Below are 17819 nucleotides of genomic sequence, written 5' to 3' on the forward strand. Positions count from 1 at the left end.
CACAGCCTGCAGCAGGCCCAGCACAGCTTCCCCTCCTTACTGCTCAGACCGTGATCATGCCCCAGAGCCAGCTGCTTTGCTCCTTTCCCATTCTGACCCAAAGGAGCACTCCAGAACAGAGCCAAGGAACTTCCTTTGCTGGGCTGAGCGTTTCTCCAGAAGCTCAGCTGCCTCCACCTGGCTTTGTTGCTTGTTCCAATGTATTTTATCCATGGCAGTTCTTTAGTGACCCCAAGTTTCTAGCACAGGATCTCTGCACCTGCTTCAACAGCTCTAAGGGAACAGCCTTTGTGGCAGCTGCTTCCTTCCAGTGCCTTCTACTTGCAAGAAACACCAAGGCAAGGGTTTGGCTGAAGACTGCAACCCAGATGACATCAGCCCCAGGATGAGCTGTTGCAATATGCACTCACACAGGGCCTCTGCCAGGAAAACCAGCAAGATCCACAGCTGGCCTGATGTTGTCCCTGAACCACTCCAGGCTGGGGCCTTCACTGCTTCCCACAACCAGCCCAGCTGCATGAAGGAGCCATTTGATGTGCCCACAGCCACTGCCATGCTGCTCAGGATGAGGCAGCGAGGCCGGCGGGCAGCGAGGCCGCAGCAGTGGTGCCAGACTGTGGCAAGAGGCTCACACCTGACCAGGTGTGGCCAGCAGTCTGTAAACAGCAAATCTTGGCAGCTGTTGGTCAGAGATGTTTCAAAGAGCTCCTCCCTGTCTTAAAGAGGAAGTTGCTGGTTTGAACCCAGTGCATGGAAAGAAAACGGTATTTTATGATGTGTCAACAGGAAAGTCAACACTTGGATGGTGTGGGAGTGCTAAAATTAGCTAAGTAGTTACAGAGCTCATGTCACAAGAGAAGACATCCCCACTGCAAGGGAAGAGCTGTGGGTGGAACTGGGGAGGCAGCTGCACAAACAGGCTCTGTGTTGAGTCCCTTCCTCTCCCAGGCTGCTTGCACAATGTTGGGGAAACTCCATTTCAGCTGCAGAAGGGAGGCAGAGTTTCCTTTGTTACCTCCTCTAGGAAAGGGGAAGATTTCAAGCAGGGATTGCCCCTGCACAGGGAGCAAGAGGCAATGCCTGCTCTAAAGCAGAGCACTTCCCAGCCTTCAGGGCTGTGCTCAGGCAGGCCAGCAGCTGTGGGCAGCATGACATGAGGCCAGATCCAAAACCTGCACTTTGGTGCTGGCAATCAGACACCACAGTGCCAAACTGGCTGTGGAACCCCAAAGGCCCTGGCAGAGAAGCACTGGCCACCCCAGGAGGGGATGGAGAGCAGCTGGCAATGGAAATGCCAAGAACTGGAGCAGGGCTTGGAAAGTTCCTGTCCTAGGAGTCAGGCAACTGAAGGATTCAGGCAAACACCTTCCTCTCAGGGTTCTAGGAGTAAATGCAGCAACTCCCAGAGAACTAAATGAGCTTCACTTTTAAACCACAAACTGCTGGCAGAAGGCTGTGACTGCAGGTGACAGCACACAGCTGAAGGCCACTCTTCTGCTTCTGCACTTCTGTGCAGTTTAAATCAGTCCCTGAGGAAAGATCCCAGGCTGCCTGCTCTGGGTGTCCCCTCTTCAGGCAAGCTTTTTGGGGACTGATGGATCTTTGGGTCACAGACCACCCCTGAGCCAGTGTCAGAAAGCTGAGCAGAGAATGACCCTTAGGCATTGTCTGGACCTCATCAAATGGACACAACCCTCACAGCTAACCCTCAGGAGCTGCTCTGAGCTGTGGATTTCAGAGGCCTGGAATTCTGTGGTGTAACTGGAAATTAAGGAAAGAGAGGATACCCAGGTGAGTGAGGACATCATGAGGAGGTTTTAATGTGGGGTTTGGGGCAAGAGGGCAAAAGCTGAAACTGCAGCACAGCTCCATTCAAGCAGACACTGCCTAAAGCTGTGGTAAGCCTGCTGATGGTCAGGATGCAGGCCTGCAGCCCCAGGGCCTGCACAGCTGCAACACCCCACCCAGAGTGTGGCACCGACCAGCTGCAAGCACCTTCAGCAGGATGAGCACGCAGGCAGTGACTGGACAGCAGCAGGGTGAGAAAGCCAGCAGGGACTCACCCTTTCCTGACAAAGGTCACTTCATACACTTAGGTAAGCCAGGGAAGTTACAGGAGGGGGGATTCATGCCCACAGAATCCCTTCCTCTTCACAGCTGTTCACTAGGGTGTGTAGCTGCCAAGCTATGCCACAGACACCAGCTGCCCCCCTCCCCTGCCAGCTGCTGCAGCACTGCACCTGGTGCTGGGTGGACAAGCACATGCCTGCTGGATGCGGCCTGCGCAGGCACACAGATCCACCAGGGAACACAAGATGGGCAAGGGAATGCTTTCCCTGCTTCCCTACCTGAACAAAGCAGGGCTCTGTCTGTGAGCTGGATCCTGCAACAGGCCTGCAGGAGCTGATGCAGCCTGCTCTGCCCTTAGGAGACACCAGCAGCTGCTGGTCCATGCTCCCCCAGAAGGCTTCCAGCTACAACATGAGCCACTGTGAGGAGAAAGGACTTGGAGCAGGCACCTCCCTGGAATGCTGTAGAAGAGCTGCTGAGAAGGAAGGGATCCCAAAACTAGGGTCCAGTCTACATGGCTGATGAGGCTGGAACACCTTGGCATCAGCTAGGCCAGAATTCAATTGTGAAGAGCAAATAAGGCATTCAGAGCATGATCTGTGCCAGCCTCAGCCTGGGTATGACACAGGTTTATAAATGCAAAGCAAGAGACAGAAACCACCCCCAGGAAGCTACACATCACCTTCCCACTAAGACAGCACCTCAGGTCAGGTCCTCAGAAGGTGGCAGTGCAAACCCTCACAGTCCCCCACCCCATGCTCTGTGACTCACAGCGGGGCTGCCCGAGAGGAGATTCTGTCCGAGGTGCAGCGCTCAGCCCAAGCTGCTGCTGGCCTCTGACTGCACCTGGAGCAAAGGAATCCCCTCCAGCACAAAGCAAACTGATCTGTGTGTGTGCTCTCCCAAGAGATGGCCTGATGACATGGCCCCAGCAAGTGTTCAGGGATGGCCCAAATAAAACTCTGAGCCTGGCCCACGCCAGGCCTCTGGAGCCACGGTGAGGGGGAGCAGCAGGGGAGCAGCAGGGACCTGGAGCACTTCTCCAGGCTGCTGAGTCCTTTGGATCTGCCCTACCAGGGCAGCGAGCTCCCCACAGCCTGAGTCTGCGCTGCAGGACTTACAACACAGGCAGCAGCTCTGGGCACGTTTGGTGGGCACCATCCCTGCTCAATCCAAGCTTTGCTCTGCAGCCTGGGGTCACCGACCCTGCTCCACAGCTCCGTTCTTCAGCGTCTCGCTTCTCTCCAGGGAAAGCCTCTGGAGGTCCTTCCCAACGTCAGGATGATCCTCCAGCTCCTCATACAGTGACCAAACAATGTCCAGCTTCCTGTAGTCCACGGGCTTGACCAGGCTGCGAACCACCTGGAGACATCTCTGCTTCAGGGTGAACACTGGGGGGGAACAACCACAGGCACCGGCTGGTCACAGGGGCTGGTCAGTGCTGCCCCAGGCCAGCCACCACTCCTCCAGCCGCCCTCACAGCTCACTACAAACACCAGAGCTCATGTGACGTGTGAGGCACCCCCTGAAACCCATCAGAGGTCTCTGCATGGCAGGGCTGTCTGTTCAGAGCTGTGCCCAGGAACCCTCACCACCTCTTCCTGTCTGAGAGGCAGGTTTCATTGGGTCCCAGGCCTCTCCTAGACCCTCACACTCAAATCCAAGCGCATCACAGCCCCAAACAAGGCTACAGGCTTGGGAACAATGGCTGGAAAGCTGCCCAGTGGAAAAGGAACTGCAGGTGTTGGTCAGCTGAAGATGAGCCAGGGTGTGCCCAGGGGGCCAAGAAAGCCACCAGCAGCCTGGGCTGGATCAGCAACGGTGTAGCCAGCAGGAGCAGGGCAAGGATGGTGCCCCTGGACTGGGCACTGGGGAGGCCACACCTTGAGTACTGCGTTCAGCTCTGGGGCCCTCAGTACAAGAAGAGCATTAAGGGGCTGGAGCAGCTCCAGGGGACAACAAAGCAGAAGGGCCTGGAGAGGAGCAGCTGAGGGAACTGGGGGTGTTCAGCCTGGTGCAGCTGAGAGACCTTCTGACTATCTACAGCTCCCTGAAAGGAGCCTGGGGAGCTCTTCTCCCAAGGAACAAGAGACAGAACAAGACGAAATGGCCTCAAGCTGCCCCAGGGGAGGTTCAGGTTGGACAAGAGGAACAATTTCTTCCCCAGAAGGGTTGTCCAGTCGCAGCCAGGCTGCCCAGGGCAGTGGTGGAGTCCCCGTCCCTAGTGCGGTGTCACAGCTGTGTAGATGTGGGGCTGAGGAGATGGTTGGGCGGTGCCCTGCTCAGGGCTGGGACTCGGGCACCGGAAAGTTCTCCTCAGACCCAGCTCCCCCGGGCCCCGCTGCCGCCCCGGGCCCCGCTGCCGCCCCGGGCCCCGCAGCCGCCCCGGGCCTCGCTGCCCGCGCCCTTACCTGGCAGGGTGATGTCTGCCGTGCGCACGTCCGGAGCCACCACCAGCAGCTCCTGCCGGTTCACCAGGAGCCCATCGTTTGTCCACGCGTCCCGGAACAGCCAGAGGTGACCTGGGGCAGCAGACGGCGGAAGCAGAGCCGTTACCCCTCCTTCTAACCACCCACCCCCGGCCAGAGGCCGCGGCCCCGCAAGGAAGCCCCCGGGGAGAGGACAGCGCTGCGGCGCCCTGCTCCTCGCAGCTGGCCCCTTCCTCGGCCGCCCGGCCCCCACGCACCCCGGTAGCTGCGCATGAGGCGGCCGGTGCGCGGCTGCAGCACGGGGTAGGAGCGCAGCTTGCCCTCGAAATCCACCCAGAGCGGCAGCACGGAGCGCGGGCTGCGGTTGTTGAAGATGACCTCGGAGAGCTCCGCGCTGCTGGGGGAGCGCAGCCCGGGGCCGCGCTCCGCCGGCGCCATCTCGGCCCCGCGCCCGCCGCGCGCACGCGCCGCGCCCGGGCCCCGCCCCGCCGCCGCCGGCGCGTGCGCCCGAGCCCCCCCCGGGCCGCGCGGCCCCGGCAGGCTCTGCGGCGGGGCGGAGACACGACTCGGACTCGGCTCCGGTGCAGCGCGTCCCGGCGTTTAATGCCCGCTCGTCCACCGGCGGCACGCAGCAGCAGCGCGGGAGGGCAGCCCCCGAGGAGCAGCGCAGGAGGCCCGAGACCCCACCGCTAGAGAGCTCAAGCCGTCCGCAAGGGCGGCTGCAGGGTGCCCCTTTCCGTGGGCACGGCGCCGCCGCCGTGCAGCCAGCCGCCCTGCCCGCCCCTCGCCCGGGACGCGCCGCAGCTGCTCAGGGGCTGCGCTTTGCTAGGGCTGTGTCAGCGCTGCCCCACGCAGGTGTGGCTCAGACCTTCGCTGGGCAGCAGCAGGGACGCCGGCAGCACCAGCACCCCAGCTACCAGCAGGCATTTTGCTTGCCACAACGCGGGCTGGTTCGTTAGTCGCTTACAGGGGGCAAGGCCATAGAAGTAGCTGACTGCAGTTTGCAGAGGCCACCCACAGCAACATCTGTAAAGCCTCCAGACTGACAGCCCTGTTAGTGGCGTGAAGACACAAGGGAGACTGCTCCAGCTTGGGAAGGAAATCAGCTGTCACCCCCAGAGCTGCCTCAGCCTCTCCTACCGTTAGCAGAAGAAACAAACACTGAACAAGACATGGCAGACTCGGGTGAAGGAAACCATTACTAATTCTACTGACCTTCAGTTTGGGTGGCAGGGAGGAAAGAGGTGATGTACACAACAAGGTTTCAGAACACACAGCACAAGTGGCAGCTCTCAGCTTGGTCCCCAGGTTAGTATTTGTTACACAGCCTCCAGACAGGTGGTTTGGTTGCTTTGCTCAGGAGCTCTGCTCGCTCAGCTCCGGGCTGCTCCGCAGGCTCTGGGGCTGTCCCTGGGGCGGTCCCTGGGGCGGTCCCTGGGCCCCAGGCAGGTCACCAGAAGGCTCTCCTCTCCTCGGCGCGCTCCCAGGTGCGCCTCAGCAGGTAGACAGCGGCGTGCAGCCCCCCGACGTTCACCCACACCGTCTGCCCCTTGCGCCAGATGTGGCCCAGCCGCGACAAGGCCTGCAGAGCACAGACAGTGCTGGGGCCTCCCCAGAGGGACAGTGTGCTTTGGAAAGAGCTCGGTTATTCTAACCCCACGCCTGATGGCACCATCAAATGACTCTTCAGGTACAAAGCTGTTTGAATGTTACTGCTGACTGCTCTACAAAGAGATCATTTGGGCTGGAAGGCACCTCAAAGCTCATCCAGTCCCAACCCCCTGCCCTGTCCCCTAGCAGGGACACCTCCCACCAGCCCAGCTTGCTCAAAGCCTCATTCAGCCTGGCCTTCAACACCTCCAGGGAGGAGGCAGCCACAACCTCCCTGGGCAACCTGTTCCAGTGACTCCCCATCCTCACTCTAAAGAACTTCTTCCTCCTCTCCCGTCTCAGTCTCCCCTCTCCCAGCTCAAAGCCATTGCCCCTCGTCCTGACACTCCCAGCCCTTGTCAAAAGGCTCTCCTGTAGCCCCTTCAGGTACTGGAAGGCTGCCAGAATGTCTCCCTGTATCTTCAACTAGGTCGGTTATGCTTAGGGCCCCAGCCAACCTGACCTCGAACACCTTCCATCCTCTGCACAGAAGTCAGCTCACAACACTTCCCTGAGTGTATGTGCAGGGGGTCTGCTGCCCCCCAGGACACACCTTGGCGAAGCACTTCTTGTCCTGTGTCAGCAGCACAGCCCTGCCAGTCCCTGGCGTGCAGATCCGGCCCATCTCCAGCAGGCAGGCTGGGTACAGGTCCCAGTTCTTCTTCTTCGACCCTATCCTGCAAGATCCATCCCTGTGAGTGCCGCGAGCCGGCTCGCCACGGCCCCGAGCCGGCTCGCCGCGGCCCCGAGCCAGCTCACCGCGGCCCCGAGCCGGCTCGCCGCGGCCCTGAGCCGGCTCGCCGCGGCCCCGAGCCACCTCGCCGCGGCCCTGAGCCGGCTCGCCGCGGCCCCGAGCCGGCTCGCCAGGGCCCCGAGCCGGCTCGCCGCGGCCCCGAGCCAGCTCACCGCGGCCCCGAGCCACCTCGCCGCGGCCCTGAGCCGGCTCGCCGCGGCCCCGAGCCACCTCGCCGCGGCCCTGAGCCGGCTCGCCGCGGCCCCGAGCCGGCTCGCCAGGGCCCCGAGCCGGCTCGCCGCGGCCCCGAGCCACCTCGCCGCGGCCCTGAGCCGGCTCGCCGCGGCCCCGAGCCAGCTCGCCGCGGCCCCGAGCCGGCTCGCCAGGGCCCCGAGCTGGCTCGCCGCAGCTGCTCCAGACACGGGCGAGCTCGCCGGGGACCAGCGCGCTACCAGCAGCTGCCTGTGCTCTGAGCAGAGCACTGCTTCTCCAGCAGGCCCCAGGAAGTGAGCAGGGGGACCCCAGCCCCAGGCAGAGGCCTCCCCAGCCAGCCCTCACCTCTTCCCGAAGGGCATGTCCGAGACAACGATGTCCACGCAGCCAGTGCGCAGCGGCAGGTTGCAGATGTCCCACTGGATGATGTCCAGGGCTATGCCTGGGGCGGTGCTGCTGCAAGCACAAAACCTTTGCCTCAGACACGGTGTGGCATCAGAAGGTTTGAAGTGAGGAGGTCTCTTGGGTGAGCAAAGGAACAAGGGACAGAAATGGCCCAGGGCACAATGGAGCTCATCACAACACCGCAGGGAACACAGCTCCCTGCTGCTCCTCTCACCTTTCCTTACTCTCCTGCTTCCTCAGCAAAGAGCAGATGTTGTTTGCTGCTCTCTTCACGGCCTGTGGGCTGTTGTCTCCAGCGATATGGTAGCAGCTCGGCCACTCCGTGGCTCCCTGGGGGCAAGCGTTGAGAATCAGCAGCATCAGCACCAACTCTGCTTCACTTGTAACAAAACCCCAGAGCCACCCAGGGTGAGAGAGTGCAACACAGCACCCTGCAGGGGCAGCAGAGTTCCCCAACAGGTACCCGTCAGGGGCATGATGCATCTGAACGAAGGCCTTGGGGTTTGGTCTCTTAGAATCATAGAATCAATAAGGTTGGAAAAGAACCTCAGAGATCATCAAGTCCAAGCTGTCACCCAAGACCTCAGGACTAACTCAACCATGGCTCCAAGTGCCACATCCAATCCCTTTTTGAACACCTCCAGGGATGGTGACTCCACCACCTCCTGGGCAGCACATCCCCCTGGCCAATTCCTCTTTCTGGGAAGAATGTCTTCCTAACATCCAGCCCTGGTGGATGCTAGGTGCAGCTTGAGACTGTGTCCTCTTGTTCTGGTGCTGGGTGCCTGGGAGAAGAGACCAACCCCCACCTGGCTACAACCTCCCTTCAGGGAGTTGCAGAGAGCAAGAAGGTCTCCCCTGAGCCTCCTCTTCTCCAGGCTAAGCAACCCCAGCTCCCTCAGCCTCTCCTCACAGGGCTGTGCTCCAGACCCCTCCCCAGCCTCGTTGCCCTTCTCTGGACACCTTCAAGTCTCTCAATGTCCTTCTTAAATTGAGGGGCCCAGAACTGGACACAGGACTCAAGCTGTGGCCTGAGCAGTGCTGAGCACAGGGCAGAATGACCTCCCTGCTCCTGCTGGCCACACTGTTCCTGATGCAGGCCAGGATGCCATTGGCCTTCTTGGCCACCTGGGCACACTGCTGGCTCATGTTCAGCTGCTGTCAATCAGTACCCCCAGGTCCCTCTCTGCCTGGCTGCTCTCCAGCCACTCTGACCCCAGCCTGTAGCACTGCATGGGGTTGTGGCCAATGTGCAGCACCTGGCACTTGGATGTGTTCACTGACATCATGCTGGACTCTGCCCATCTGTCCAGCCTGGCAAGGGCCCTCTGCACAGCCCTTCCTGCTGCAGCTTTGGGAAGGAAAACCTGGTCATGGCAGTTGCACCTGCTCAGAAGCTGGTGAGATACTTCTGGGACTCAATGCTCACCAATAAAGCTTCCCTGTATGAATCAGCTGCAGAGAGCATCAGGTTTTACTGAGCTAGACAAGGAAGGAAGAATCACCTCTATGGGGATTGCACCAGTGCCACACATGGGGTCCACGATGATGTCTGTTGGCTGAGGATCACAGAGCCTGGGGAACAGAGAAAGATGTGGTGAGAGGAGCCTGAAAGCCTGCATTTCTGCAAGGAAGGGAAACTGAACTAATTTAATCACTCTGACCCTACCAACCCCTCCCTCTGTGACTGCCTTTAATGCTCACTCATTAGCACTTCCTAGGCAGCAGCAGAGACCTCCGGGCTGGACAGCAGCTAACACAGCAACCCCCCTGGGTAATCACAGGCCACTCTGCTTCACCACCTGCTGCTTTCTCATTTCTTAACCATCAGCTTCTGAGGAAGCAGTGGGGGGCTAAAGGCTGGCTCCGTGAGCACAGCCCCGCTGCGGCAGCACACCGACCTCAGCATGCCATACGCCAGCGTGGAGCGCAGGGTGGTGGGGCCGAAGTGAGTGATGTTCCTCCTGTGCAGGCTCTCCTCAGTCAGGGCAATGCCCACAACTACTTCACTGTTGTGGATGTTCAGAAGAACCTAAAGAAAAAACCTGGGACTCAGTTTCAGGAGCAGCAGCAGCAGCTCTCCACACTGAGCCTGGAGAGGAGCTGGCAGCTCAGAGCCAGGAGCAACGGGCAGAGCGTTCTGGCAGGCAGTTTTGATGGAGCACTCACAGCTGTCCCCATTCACACAGAGCACTTCCTTTCACACAAGCCTTCAGAGGTGCTACACCTGCAGCCTGGCTCTTACAAGGCTCTTTTTGGTTGGTATGGGGGAGAAATCTGGCAAGTCCTGCAAGTCACAGTGAAGCATTTGCAGAGCAGCACTAAAGATCCCACCCCTGATCCCCTCCCCTGTAGCAGCTGGGAAGGCCCAGGACAGTGAGCCAACCCTTAACAGGCCTGCAGGGAAACTCTTCCTGCCCCTCAGAAGTGGAGCAGCTCCTTGGCTGTCCTTTCAAATCTCTGCTCTTCCCACGCTGGGCAGCTCCTGTTAAGCCTTTTTGCCCTCTTCAGCCATCCACCTACAGCTTGTGGATGAGGCACCTGCTGTCAGCTTGCACTCATACAAACCCCTGGGTTAAAGGAAGGTTGCATCAGGTGCAACTACAGCTGAAGGTGCTGCAGGTACCTAAATGTGACCACCACCAAACGCTACAGGAGGAGGTGACCCTCGGCACCAGAGCCTTGGCTGTGGTTAAGGGAGACCCAGCCCAGCTGCCCTGTGTGTAATGAAGTTACCCAATGAGCCTGAGGAGAAGACAACAGTGTCTGCAGGGCAAAGAGGGCCCTGGGGAAGAGCAGAAGTGCCCCACTGGGCCACAAGGAGGTGATTATTACGGGCAGCCAAAACACCAGCAAGCGGTGGGATCTGTGGGTGCACTCAAGTGTGCCAGCAGAGTGAATGGTGCTGAGGAGGCTGTGACTCAGCCCTGGCAGCCTCAGCCCCAGGGGCAGCTGCTGAAGGCCTTCTGGAGACGTCTGAGCAGCAGAGCTAGGAAGTGCTGGAGAGGAGGGCGAGCAGGGCGCGGGCAGGGGGCTGTACCTCTACATCGAAGTTGGTCATGTCAGCCTTCCACTGGAAGTGCTCCTGCACAGCTCCCCCGAAGTCCCTGGCAGCCTCGTTGGAGGTGAAGCTGTGCTTGTCCCCTGCCCTGTTGCAGGTGACTCGGAACTTCAGCACCCTCGTGCCCGCCTTGGCCTCGCTCCCAGGGCCCTCCTGCAGCTCCTCCTCGGCATCCTCCTCCTGCTCCTCCTCCCCGTTCTGGGCCTCTGCCGCTTGTGGCTCCCCCGTGTCCCGGTCATGGGTGGGCTCCACACTGGCAGAGCTCTGGGCAGAGGCCTCCTCTCTGCTTGTGCCCTTTGGCTCTGAGCCTTGCTGCTCCCCCTCCTCCTGCAGCTTCTCTCTGCTGGCGGCACGCTGCGCGCTCAGCTTCTTGCGCCTGCTCTTTCTCTTTTTCAAGCTGTTGTTCAGCTCCCAAACCTTCAAGGGGTTGCTCCAAGGCAGCTTTTTAACCAAGTCTTCCAAATCCTTTAGGGCATCTTCCTGTGAAAGCCAAAAGAGTCATGTCTGCAGCCAGTCTGTGCCTCTACAGATGTCTGCCCCAGAGCAGCTCCCCAGGCAGGTAACCCCACACATGCCCAAGCCAGGCTCGCAGCTTCCTCTGTGGATTCTGCCCTGATTAAGCTGAGCTGCACTTGAAGTCACAGGACCCAGAGAATGTCATCGTTTCTCTTGTTAAATAATGAGCCAACACTGAATTAAGTGGCTGCAGTGACACTTTCCTGTGCTCAGTGTGGCCTCTACCAGCATGGCATCAGCTCTTGTCCTAGATGTTGACTATGCAACACCTTGAACCAAGGAAGAGCACTTCCAGTTCCCCTGCCAGCAAAGGACTGGGATCACATCACAAATAAACTCCCAAACTGCTTCATGAAGCAGGGCACTTTCTGAAGCTTGTCTTAAAACAGAACCCACTCCAGACCCCACCACTGTGGAAAAGAGAGTAACTCACCTTGCTTGCTTTGAATTGATAGTCCTTGAACTCCTGAACAACGACAAATAAGTTATCCACTGACCTCAGGCGGTGCACCTGGAAGAAAGGAGAAGCCCCGGGGCGCGTTAGTGGCTGCGTGCCCGGGGGGTTGTTTACTGCAGTCGGCACTTTGTCACCTTTCAGCCAGCCTCAAGACCACATCCTCCCAGTCCCTGCTGACATGGGGGTTACCCTTCGCCGTGCAAAGCCAGCAGGAAGCTGAAGCTTCCCATCTCCGACTTCACCCACCCCAGCAAACACAACATGACCTGGAAACGGCTCTTGAAACTGGGGCAGGGCTTTTGGTGGCTTTTTCGTAACCAACACCCCTGCACCGGCAGCATCGCGCCGGGCCCGGGCCCTGTCCCTGCCGCCAGAGCCAGCGCTGGGCAGCGAGGCCGGGGACGGAGCGCGCAACCCGTGCGGACCTGCGGCAGGCTCCCGGCCGGGACCTCGAAGTAGATCTTGCCCCGGTCCCTGCTGATCCTGGAGGCCGAGCCCAGCTTCTCCTGCACCTCTTCGGCCGCCGTCAGCTCGAACCCTGTGGGCACGGTGGCGCCGATGACGGCGGCCAGCTCCGCGCCCTCCTCACACGGGGCCGGGGCCGGGGCCGGCCCCTGCCCGCCGCCGCCGGCCGCCGCCGTTTCCGCCATGCCCGGCCACTGAGGGAGGCCTGCGGACGGTGACCGCCAGGCCGCGCCGGACCTTCCCGCACGTGCCGCCGCCACTTCCGCTTCCGGGTCGGGCGCCGCTCCCGCGCTCCGGCCGCAGGGCAGCAGCGCCCCCTGGCGGCCAGCGGCGCTGCGCTCCGCCGCTCTGCTGCGCCGCTCGCCGCGGGCGGCAGGCGGCGCCCGGCGCCGGGCCGTGGCGGAGCGCGGCGGGGAGCGACGGGGCGGCCGCCGCCTGCCCGGGGAAGGCGCTGCCAGGCGGGCCCCGCGCCGCAGGTCGCTGTCTGTGCGGGGGGGCAGACGATGGGCGCGGGGAGCGCGGCGGGGCGGCAGGGGTGATCCGTGCGCGCCGTAACTCCCGGTGCCGATCCCCTCCGGAGTGCTACCGGCGCACGGTGCAGCCCCAGGCACGCCCCCGGCTGCCCTCCGCGCTCCCAGGGTGGGGGTGGCCGAGAGCTGCCCTCGTGTGCCCCGCACGCTGCGGGGTAGGGAGGGTCGCTGCGGGCTGCGCAGGCTGCGGCTGGGCTGCTGGTGCTGTGCCGGCTCCGCACCCACGTGGCACCGCTGGGGCTGCTGCAGCTGTTGGCTGAGGGGGGCAAGCCCTAGCTGCCCACTTACACAGCCCTGGAACCATAGTTTGGGCTGGAGGGAGCCCCCTGCCAGGGGCAGGGACCCCTCCCACCAGCCCAGGCTGCTCAAAGCCTCATCCAGCCTGGCCCTGAACACCTCCAGGCTTGGAGGCTCCACAGCTTCTCTGGGCAACCTGTGCCAGGCCTCACCACCCTCCTGGGGGAAGTTCCTCCTAATGTTTAACTCTGTCTTTACTCACTCTGAAGCCATCCCCCCCGGCCCTGTCACTCCAGGCCTTTGTAACAAGCCCCTCCCCAGCTCTCCTGCAGCTCCTTCAGGTACTGGAAGGCTGCTCTGAGGGCTGCCCTGAGCCTTCTCTTCCTTCTTTCCTTGTTACAAAGCGTACAGAATTTCCTTGTCCTGCTGGCTATTGTCCTTGGCCCCTTTCCAGCACCAGAGCTGATTTTTAACTGAAGAACTCCCTGCTGAATGTTTGTCTTCAGGAGGCACAGAGAGCAGCCCACCCTGGACCTCCTCCTGGCCAGGGCAGCGTGAGGAGGTCTGAGCTGTGTGCAGCTGCAGAGACCTCCTGCACCCCCCTGCCCTCCCTTCACCTTTCCCCAGGTTTATAACTGTAAAGAGGGCTTGCCCTGCAGCAGCTCCTCCTGCAGCAGCTCCTCCTGCAGCAGCTCCTCCTGCAGCAGCTGCAGCTCCTGCTGGCAGCAGCTGTTTGTTTTCCCTCCCCTGCATGCTGCGACTCTGCTGCGCCATTTTGCTGGAGCAGGATGCCTGCAGCACTGCTCCTGCCAGGCAGCCTCCTGCAGCAGGCTCTGCCTCCTGCAGCAGGCTCTGCCTCCTGGGAGAGGTGTGTGTGAGGGCAGGGCTCAGAGCTGTGCCTTCTGTGCCACCCAGATATTTTTAACTGGTGATTCAAGTCTGAAAATAGAGAACCAGAGCCATGGAATTTGGGTCAGGAACAGACTGGGGGAGAAAGTCTCTGTGAAATGTCTCCTGTGAGCAGATCTGAAAACAAGCTGCAGCAGGGGCAGCCACGGGGCACAGCCACAGCTGCCCACGGGTGGGCACTGCCAGGGGAAGCCCCTGGCAGCTGCTGAAGCAGTGGGAGGGTAGAGGATGTGCTCTGTGCCGCTGCAGTGGGTTCCAAGGTGTGGATAACGCTGGGGTGGTCCTGTGGCTGCTGCAGTGCTGCACGGCCTGCCCCCAGGCTCCCTGCCCACAGAGCGCCGTGGGCACGCTGCGGGCATGCTGCGGGCATGCAGCTCCTGCAGCAGCACGGCCCCAAGCAGCCAGGTGTGGGCTGTGTCTTGCTGCTCACCTCCAGGTCTCGCTCAGCTCTGTGCCACAGCAGCAGCCACAGCCTGGCAGAGCTTTGCCACGCTCTGGGCTGCTCTCAGCAGCACAACCTGCAGCACCTTCTGGCCAAGCTGTCTGCCAGGCACTGAAACTCGCTGCGTGTGCCTGGCCTGGCTGCAGCAGCTCTGACCTTTGCCAGCTGGTCCCAGCTGGACAGGTGAGAAGCAGCACTCAGGCTGCTGTGCTTCTGCTCCTGGAGCCCGTGCCAGCTGTGCCCATGGCACTCTGCTGCTGGCGGCCAGGCCCTGTGCACTGAGGCTGTGGTTTGCCTGGGCCAGGCAGTGCCACGCCTGCAGGCTTCCTCCTACCGACTCCTGAGGGGCTCTGTGCAAGCAGAGCCAAAGCTTCTGTCCAGGGGGTGAATGGCAGCAGGGAGAGCATCCGGAGCAGCCCCAGGGCCGACTGGGTGCAAGGACAAGTTCTGTCCCCAGGCTGCAGGCCAGGCCTGCGTGGGGCAGGCAGCTCCACACGGTGCTGTGCCAGCACTTCTGTCAGGCTCTGCAGAGCTTTGCTGCCCTCTCCTCAGGAAGGTTTTGCAGCCCAGGGGAGCTGGGTCTGCTGGGTCTGCAGCACATCAGCCAGGGGACACTGCTGCTCCTCAGGGCTCGGCAGCAGAGCGGAGGGAGCAGCAGGCTGCAGCAAATGGCTCGTGGTGCTGGCAGGGACTGGGCAGCGCTGGCTGTGGCCTGAGCTCACTAACCCTGGGCAGTTACCCTGGGGCATGGGGTGAGCACAGCAGAAGGTTCCTCAGCCCCTGGCTCGGGGGGGCTGTGGCTGTGCCCAGCAGCAGGCTGACTCCCTGGGGCAGAGCTCAAGCATCGCTGTTGTAAGAAGTGTGGTTTGGATCTCAGGCTGAGCTGGGCGCTGCCTGAAGCGCTGACAAACTCGGGCAGTTAGCAGCTCAAGGTGAGAAACTCTGTGGCAAGCCCCTAGCACTGGAGGCCTTTTGTTAGCCAGGGTCTGGCCTGCCCTTCCTGTCCCCAGCAGGCTTGGCACAGCAAGCAGCAGGGGCCCCTGGCAGCATGGGCAGCTGGGTGAGCAGGTGGCACAGGAGTGAGGAGCTCACCCCACAGGGTGGTGGAGATGTGCCTGCCGTGCCCAGCCAGCCGAGCCATGGAGCGCCGGGTCAGGCACACCTCTGCCCAGGGACAGTGAACTTTCTCCTCTGCCAGGCTGGGGAGGGAAAGCTCTGCTGCTGGAGCCTTGCCTGGCACCAAGCAGCGTGCCCAGGGAGCTCCACGGCAGCCAGAGCTGCCTGGAAGCAGCGGAAGGCATCCGGAGGCCTTGCTTAGCTTGGAGCAGAGCAGCCCAAGGGGGCTGCAGGGGCTGCAGGGGCTGCAGGGGCTGCAGGGGTGGCACTGAGTCTGCAGCGCTGAGGCACAGAGCTCTGCCTGCACTTGCCCTGCCTGCAGGAGCTGCTTAGGCTGAGCTCACCTCAGAGCTGTGCAATTAATTCGTCTGCTGTGCACGGCTGTGGGCTGCCCTGCAGTACCAGGGAGGTGCTGTCTGAACCCCTTCCAGCAGGGGCAGCTCCCTGTGCTCAGCTCCCCAGGCCCCTGCAAGAGCCACGGGATGCCGATTGCTCCACTCAGCGCCGCCAGGGAAGGGCTGAGCAGCAGGTGGAGAGCACAGCCAGAGGGGTCCAGCCCTGGCAGCAGGGAGGGAGCCTCCTGCTTCCCCGAGGGCATCCCGGGGGCTGGCGATGGACCTGCACTTCACTGGCCCAGGCTTGCTGCGTGGGGAGTGGGGACAGACCCCTGCCAGGCAGGGGGAGGCTTCAGACGTGCAGGGGGCTGGAGCAGCAGTTCCCAATGGGATCCAGTGGATTTCAGATGGATTGAGCAGCCCGTGGCAATCCTTGAACTCTGCTTCCCATCAGTTCCTCTCTCTCTCTGCTGTAGGTCCCTGCCTGCTCTCTTGCCATGAAGCAAGGACCTGAGCTGCTCTGGCTGCTGGCTCTGGACTCTGTCCTCAGCAAGCACAAGGACTGAGAAGAACCTGGGGAAGGTGACTGCTTCCCAGCACTACCAGCTCCGTCTGTGAGGGCTCCTCTGCACCACCCCCAGGGAGGTTGTGTTCAGAAGTGCAGAGCAGGTGCCTGTGGCTTCGTGTCTGGGCTCTGGTGGAGTCTCACAGGGCTGGCTCCTGGCTCCAGAGGCTGCTCTGTCAAATGGCCTTCCACAGCCTGAAGCTATTACAGAGGTGGTGGGAGCTGTGCTTTTCCCTGTTCGCACCAACACCTACTCTGGGCCACTGCTGAGTCAGAAACTGGCACAGAGTGCTCCTCCCCAGCCCTGAGCTGGGGCTCCGCTGCCTGCCTGGCTGGAAAGGGGCTGGAGCCTGCTGGTGGAGGACAGCCCAGGGCAGGGGGCTGAGAGGAGAGCTTCCTCCAGTTTGTGCTCTGACAGGAGAGGTCCCTGGGCCCATTGCTGTGGTGGGGATCCTGAGTGACCCTGGGACATCCTGCAGGCCAGAGCCAGGGGAGGTGAGGTGCTGATGGGTTCTGCAGCTCTGTGGCTTTGGCAAACTGCAGCAAAGCCAAGGCAGAACTCTTTGAACTTGGTTAGGACAGAGACAGCTCCATGGCTTCTGCTCAGGCCTGAACTTGTGCATTGCAGCTCTGGTCTGGTTTGTAGGGGAGCTGCAGTGCACCTCCAGAGCTGTGCCAGTCCTCTGGAGGCAGCAGGAATGGCTGAGGGGCAGGGAGGTAGTTTCTGTAGGTGAGGATCTGCTCACCCCCAGAGGAGCCCTTGGCACCCCCAGGTTGGTGATCTCTGCCTCCCTGCAAACCAGGGCACAGAGTCCATGCAGGGGCCTAGCACCACGAGTTTCTGCCCCCTGGCTCAGGGGGGTTGCCCTCATTGCCACTTCTGGGGTATCCTGAGTGGCTTTGAGCTGGCAGAGGGCAGACTTAGACTGGAGAGGAGGAAGAAGTCCTTGGCAGGGAGGGTGGTGAGACACTGGCACAGGCTGCCCAGGGAGGCTGTGGCTGCCTCCTGCCTGGAGGTGTTCAGGACCGGGCTGGATGAGGCCCTGAGCAGCCTGGGCTGGTGGGAGGGGTCCCTGCCCATGGCAGGGGGCTGGAGCTGGATGAGCTTTGGGCTCCCTTCCAAGGCAAAGCCTTCTGTGAATCTGAGGCTGTCCTGGCCCAGAGGATGAAGTGCTCTGAGCAGCTGAGAGCTCTGCAGTCACTGCTGGCACAGCTCTGGGGCACCTTCAGTGGCTGCTGGGCTGTGCTGTGCCACTGCCTGCAGGGAGGAGCTGGCTGCCCAGGGCTGCTCTGTGCTTCCTTGCTGCTCTGAGTCCTGCTGAGTGCCTGCCTGCACCGAGGGCTGCACGGTGGGAGGTGCAATCAGACCTTTGCTCTTCCAGTCTGAAACCCTCTGAGTGAAGAGTGCACCTTAGGCTCTGTGTGAGCTCTGCAGGGAGGAGCTGCTGCCAGGGGACTCGGGCAGCAGCTCTACCACTTCCCCTTCGAGTGTCACACTTGCTGCCTGCCTCTGGTGCTGGTTCCACCTCCTCTCTGCCTGCCCCTGCCACCCAGCCACTGCAGGAGTCAGGGGGAAGTGAGGGATCTGCTCAGATAACCTTCTGACCTGCAAGCACCTCCTGCCCTGCTGACAGCCAGCTCTGCTGGGGGTCAAGAGAGTCCTGCAGGCACAGAGAGGAGGGAGGC

The 17819-nt window shown here is 61.4% G+C and overlaps 2 protein-coding genes across 2 annotated transcripts; both read right to left on the minus strand.

Annotated features, from left to right (window-relative positions):
• Positions 1–2883: 2883 nt before the first annotated feature.
• VHL (von Hippel-Lindau tumor suppressor) lies at positions 2884–4962 on the minus strand. Its single transcript, XM_054179874.1, has 3 exons — positions 4757–4962; positions 4482–4592; positions 2884–3461 (listed from the first exon to the last, which is right to left on the minus strand). The coding sequence occupies exons 1-3, from the start codon at positions 4935–4937 to the stop codon at positions 3268–3270; spliced, it is 486 nt and encodes a 161-aa protein (XP_054035849.1). The 5' UTR covers positions 4938–4962; the 3' UTR covers positions 2884–3267.
• An 836-nt stretch (positions 4963–5798) lies between these two features.
• On the minus strand, positions 5799–12199 carry THUMPD3 (THUMP domain containing 3). Its single transcript, XM_054179882.1, has 9 exons — positions 11960–12199; positions 11511–11588; positions 10541–11041; positions 9402–9532; positions 9006–9075; positions 7715–7830; positions 7441–7551; positions 6703–6826; positions 5799–6081 (listed from the first exon to the last, which is right to left on the minus strand). Exons 1-9 carry the CDS (start codon positions 12182–12184, stop codon positions 5950–5952), a joined length of 1488 nt encoding a protein of 495 aa, XP_054035857.1. The 5' UTR covers positions 12185–12199; the 3' UTR covers positions 5799–5949.
• Between the last annotated feature and the right edge of the window lie 5620 nt (positions 12200–17819).

This window comes from Dryobates pubescens, chromosome 1, assembly GCF_014839835.1.
Source record: "Dryobates pubescens isolate bDryPub1 chromosome 1, bDryPub1.pri, whole genome shotgun sequence".
In the NCBI taxonomy this organism is placed as follows: Eukaryota; Metazoa; Chordata; class Aves; order Piciformes; family Picidae; genus Dryobates; species Dryobates pubescens.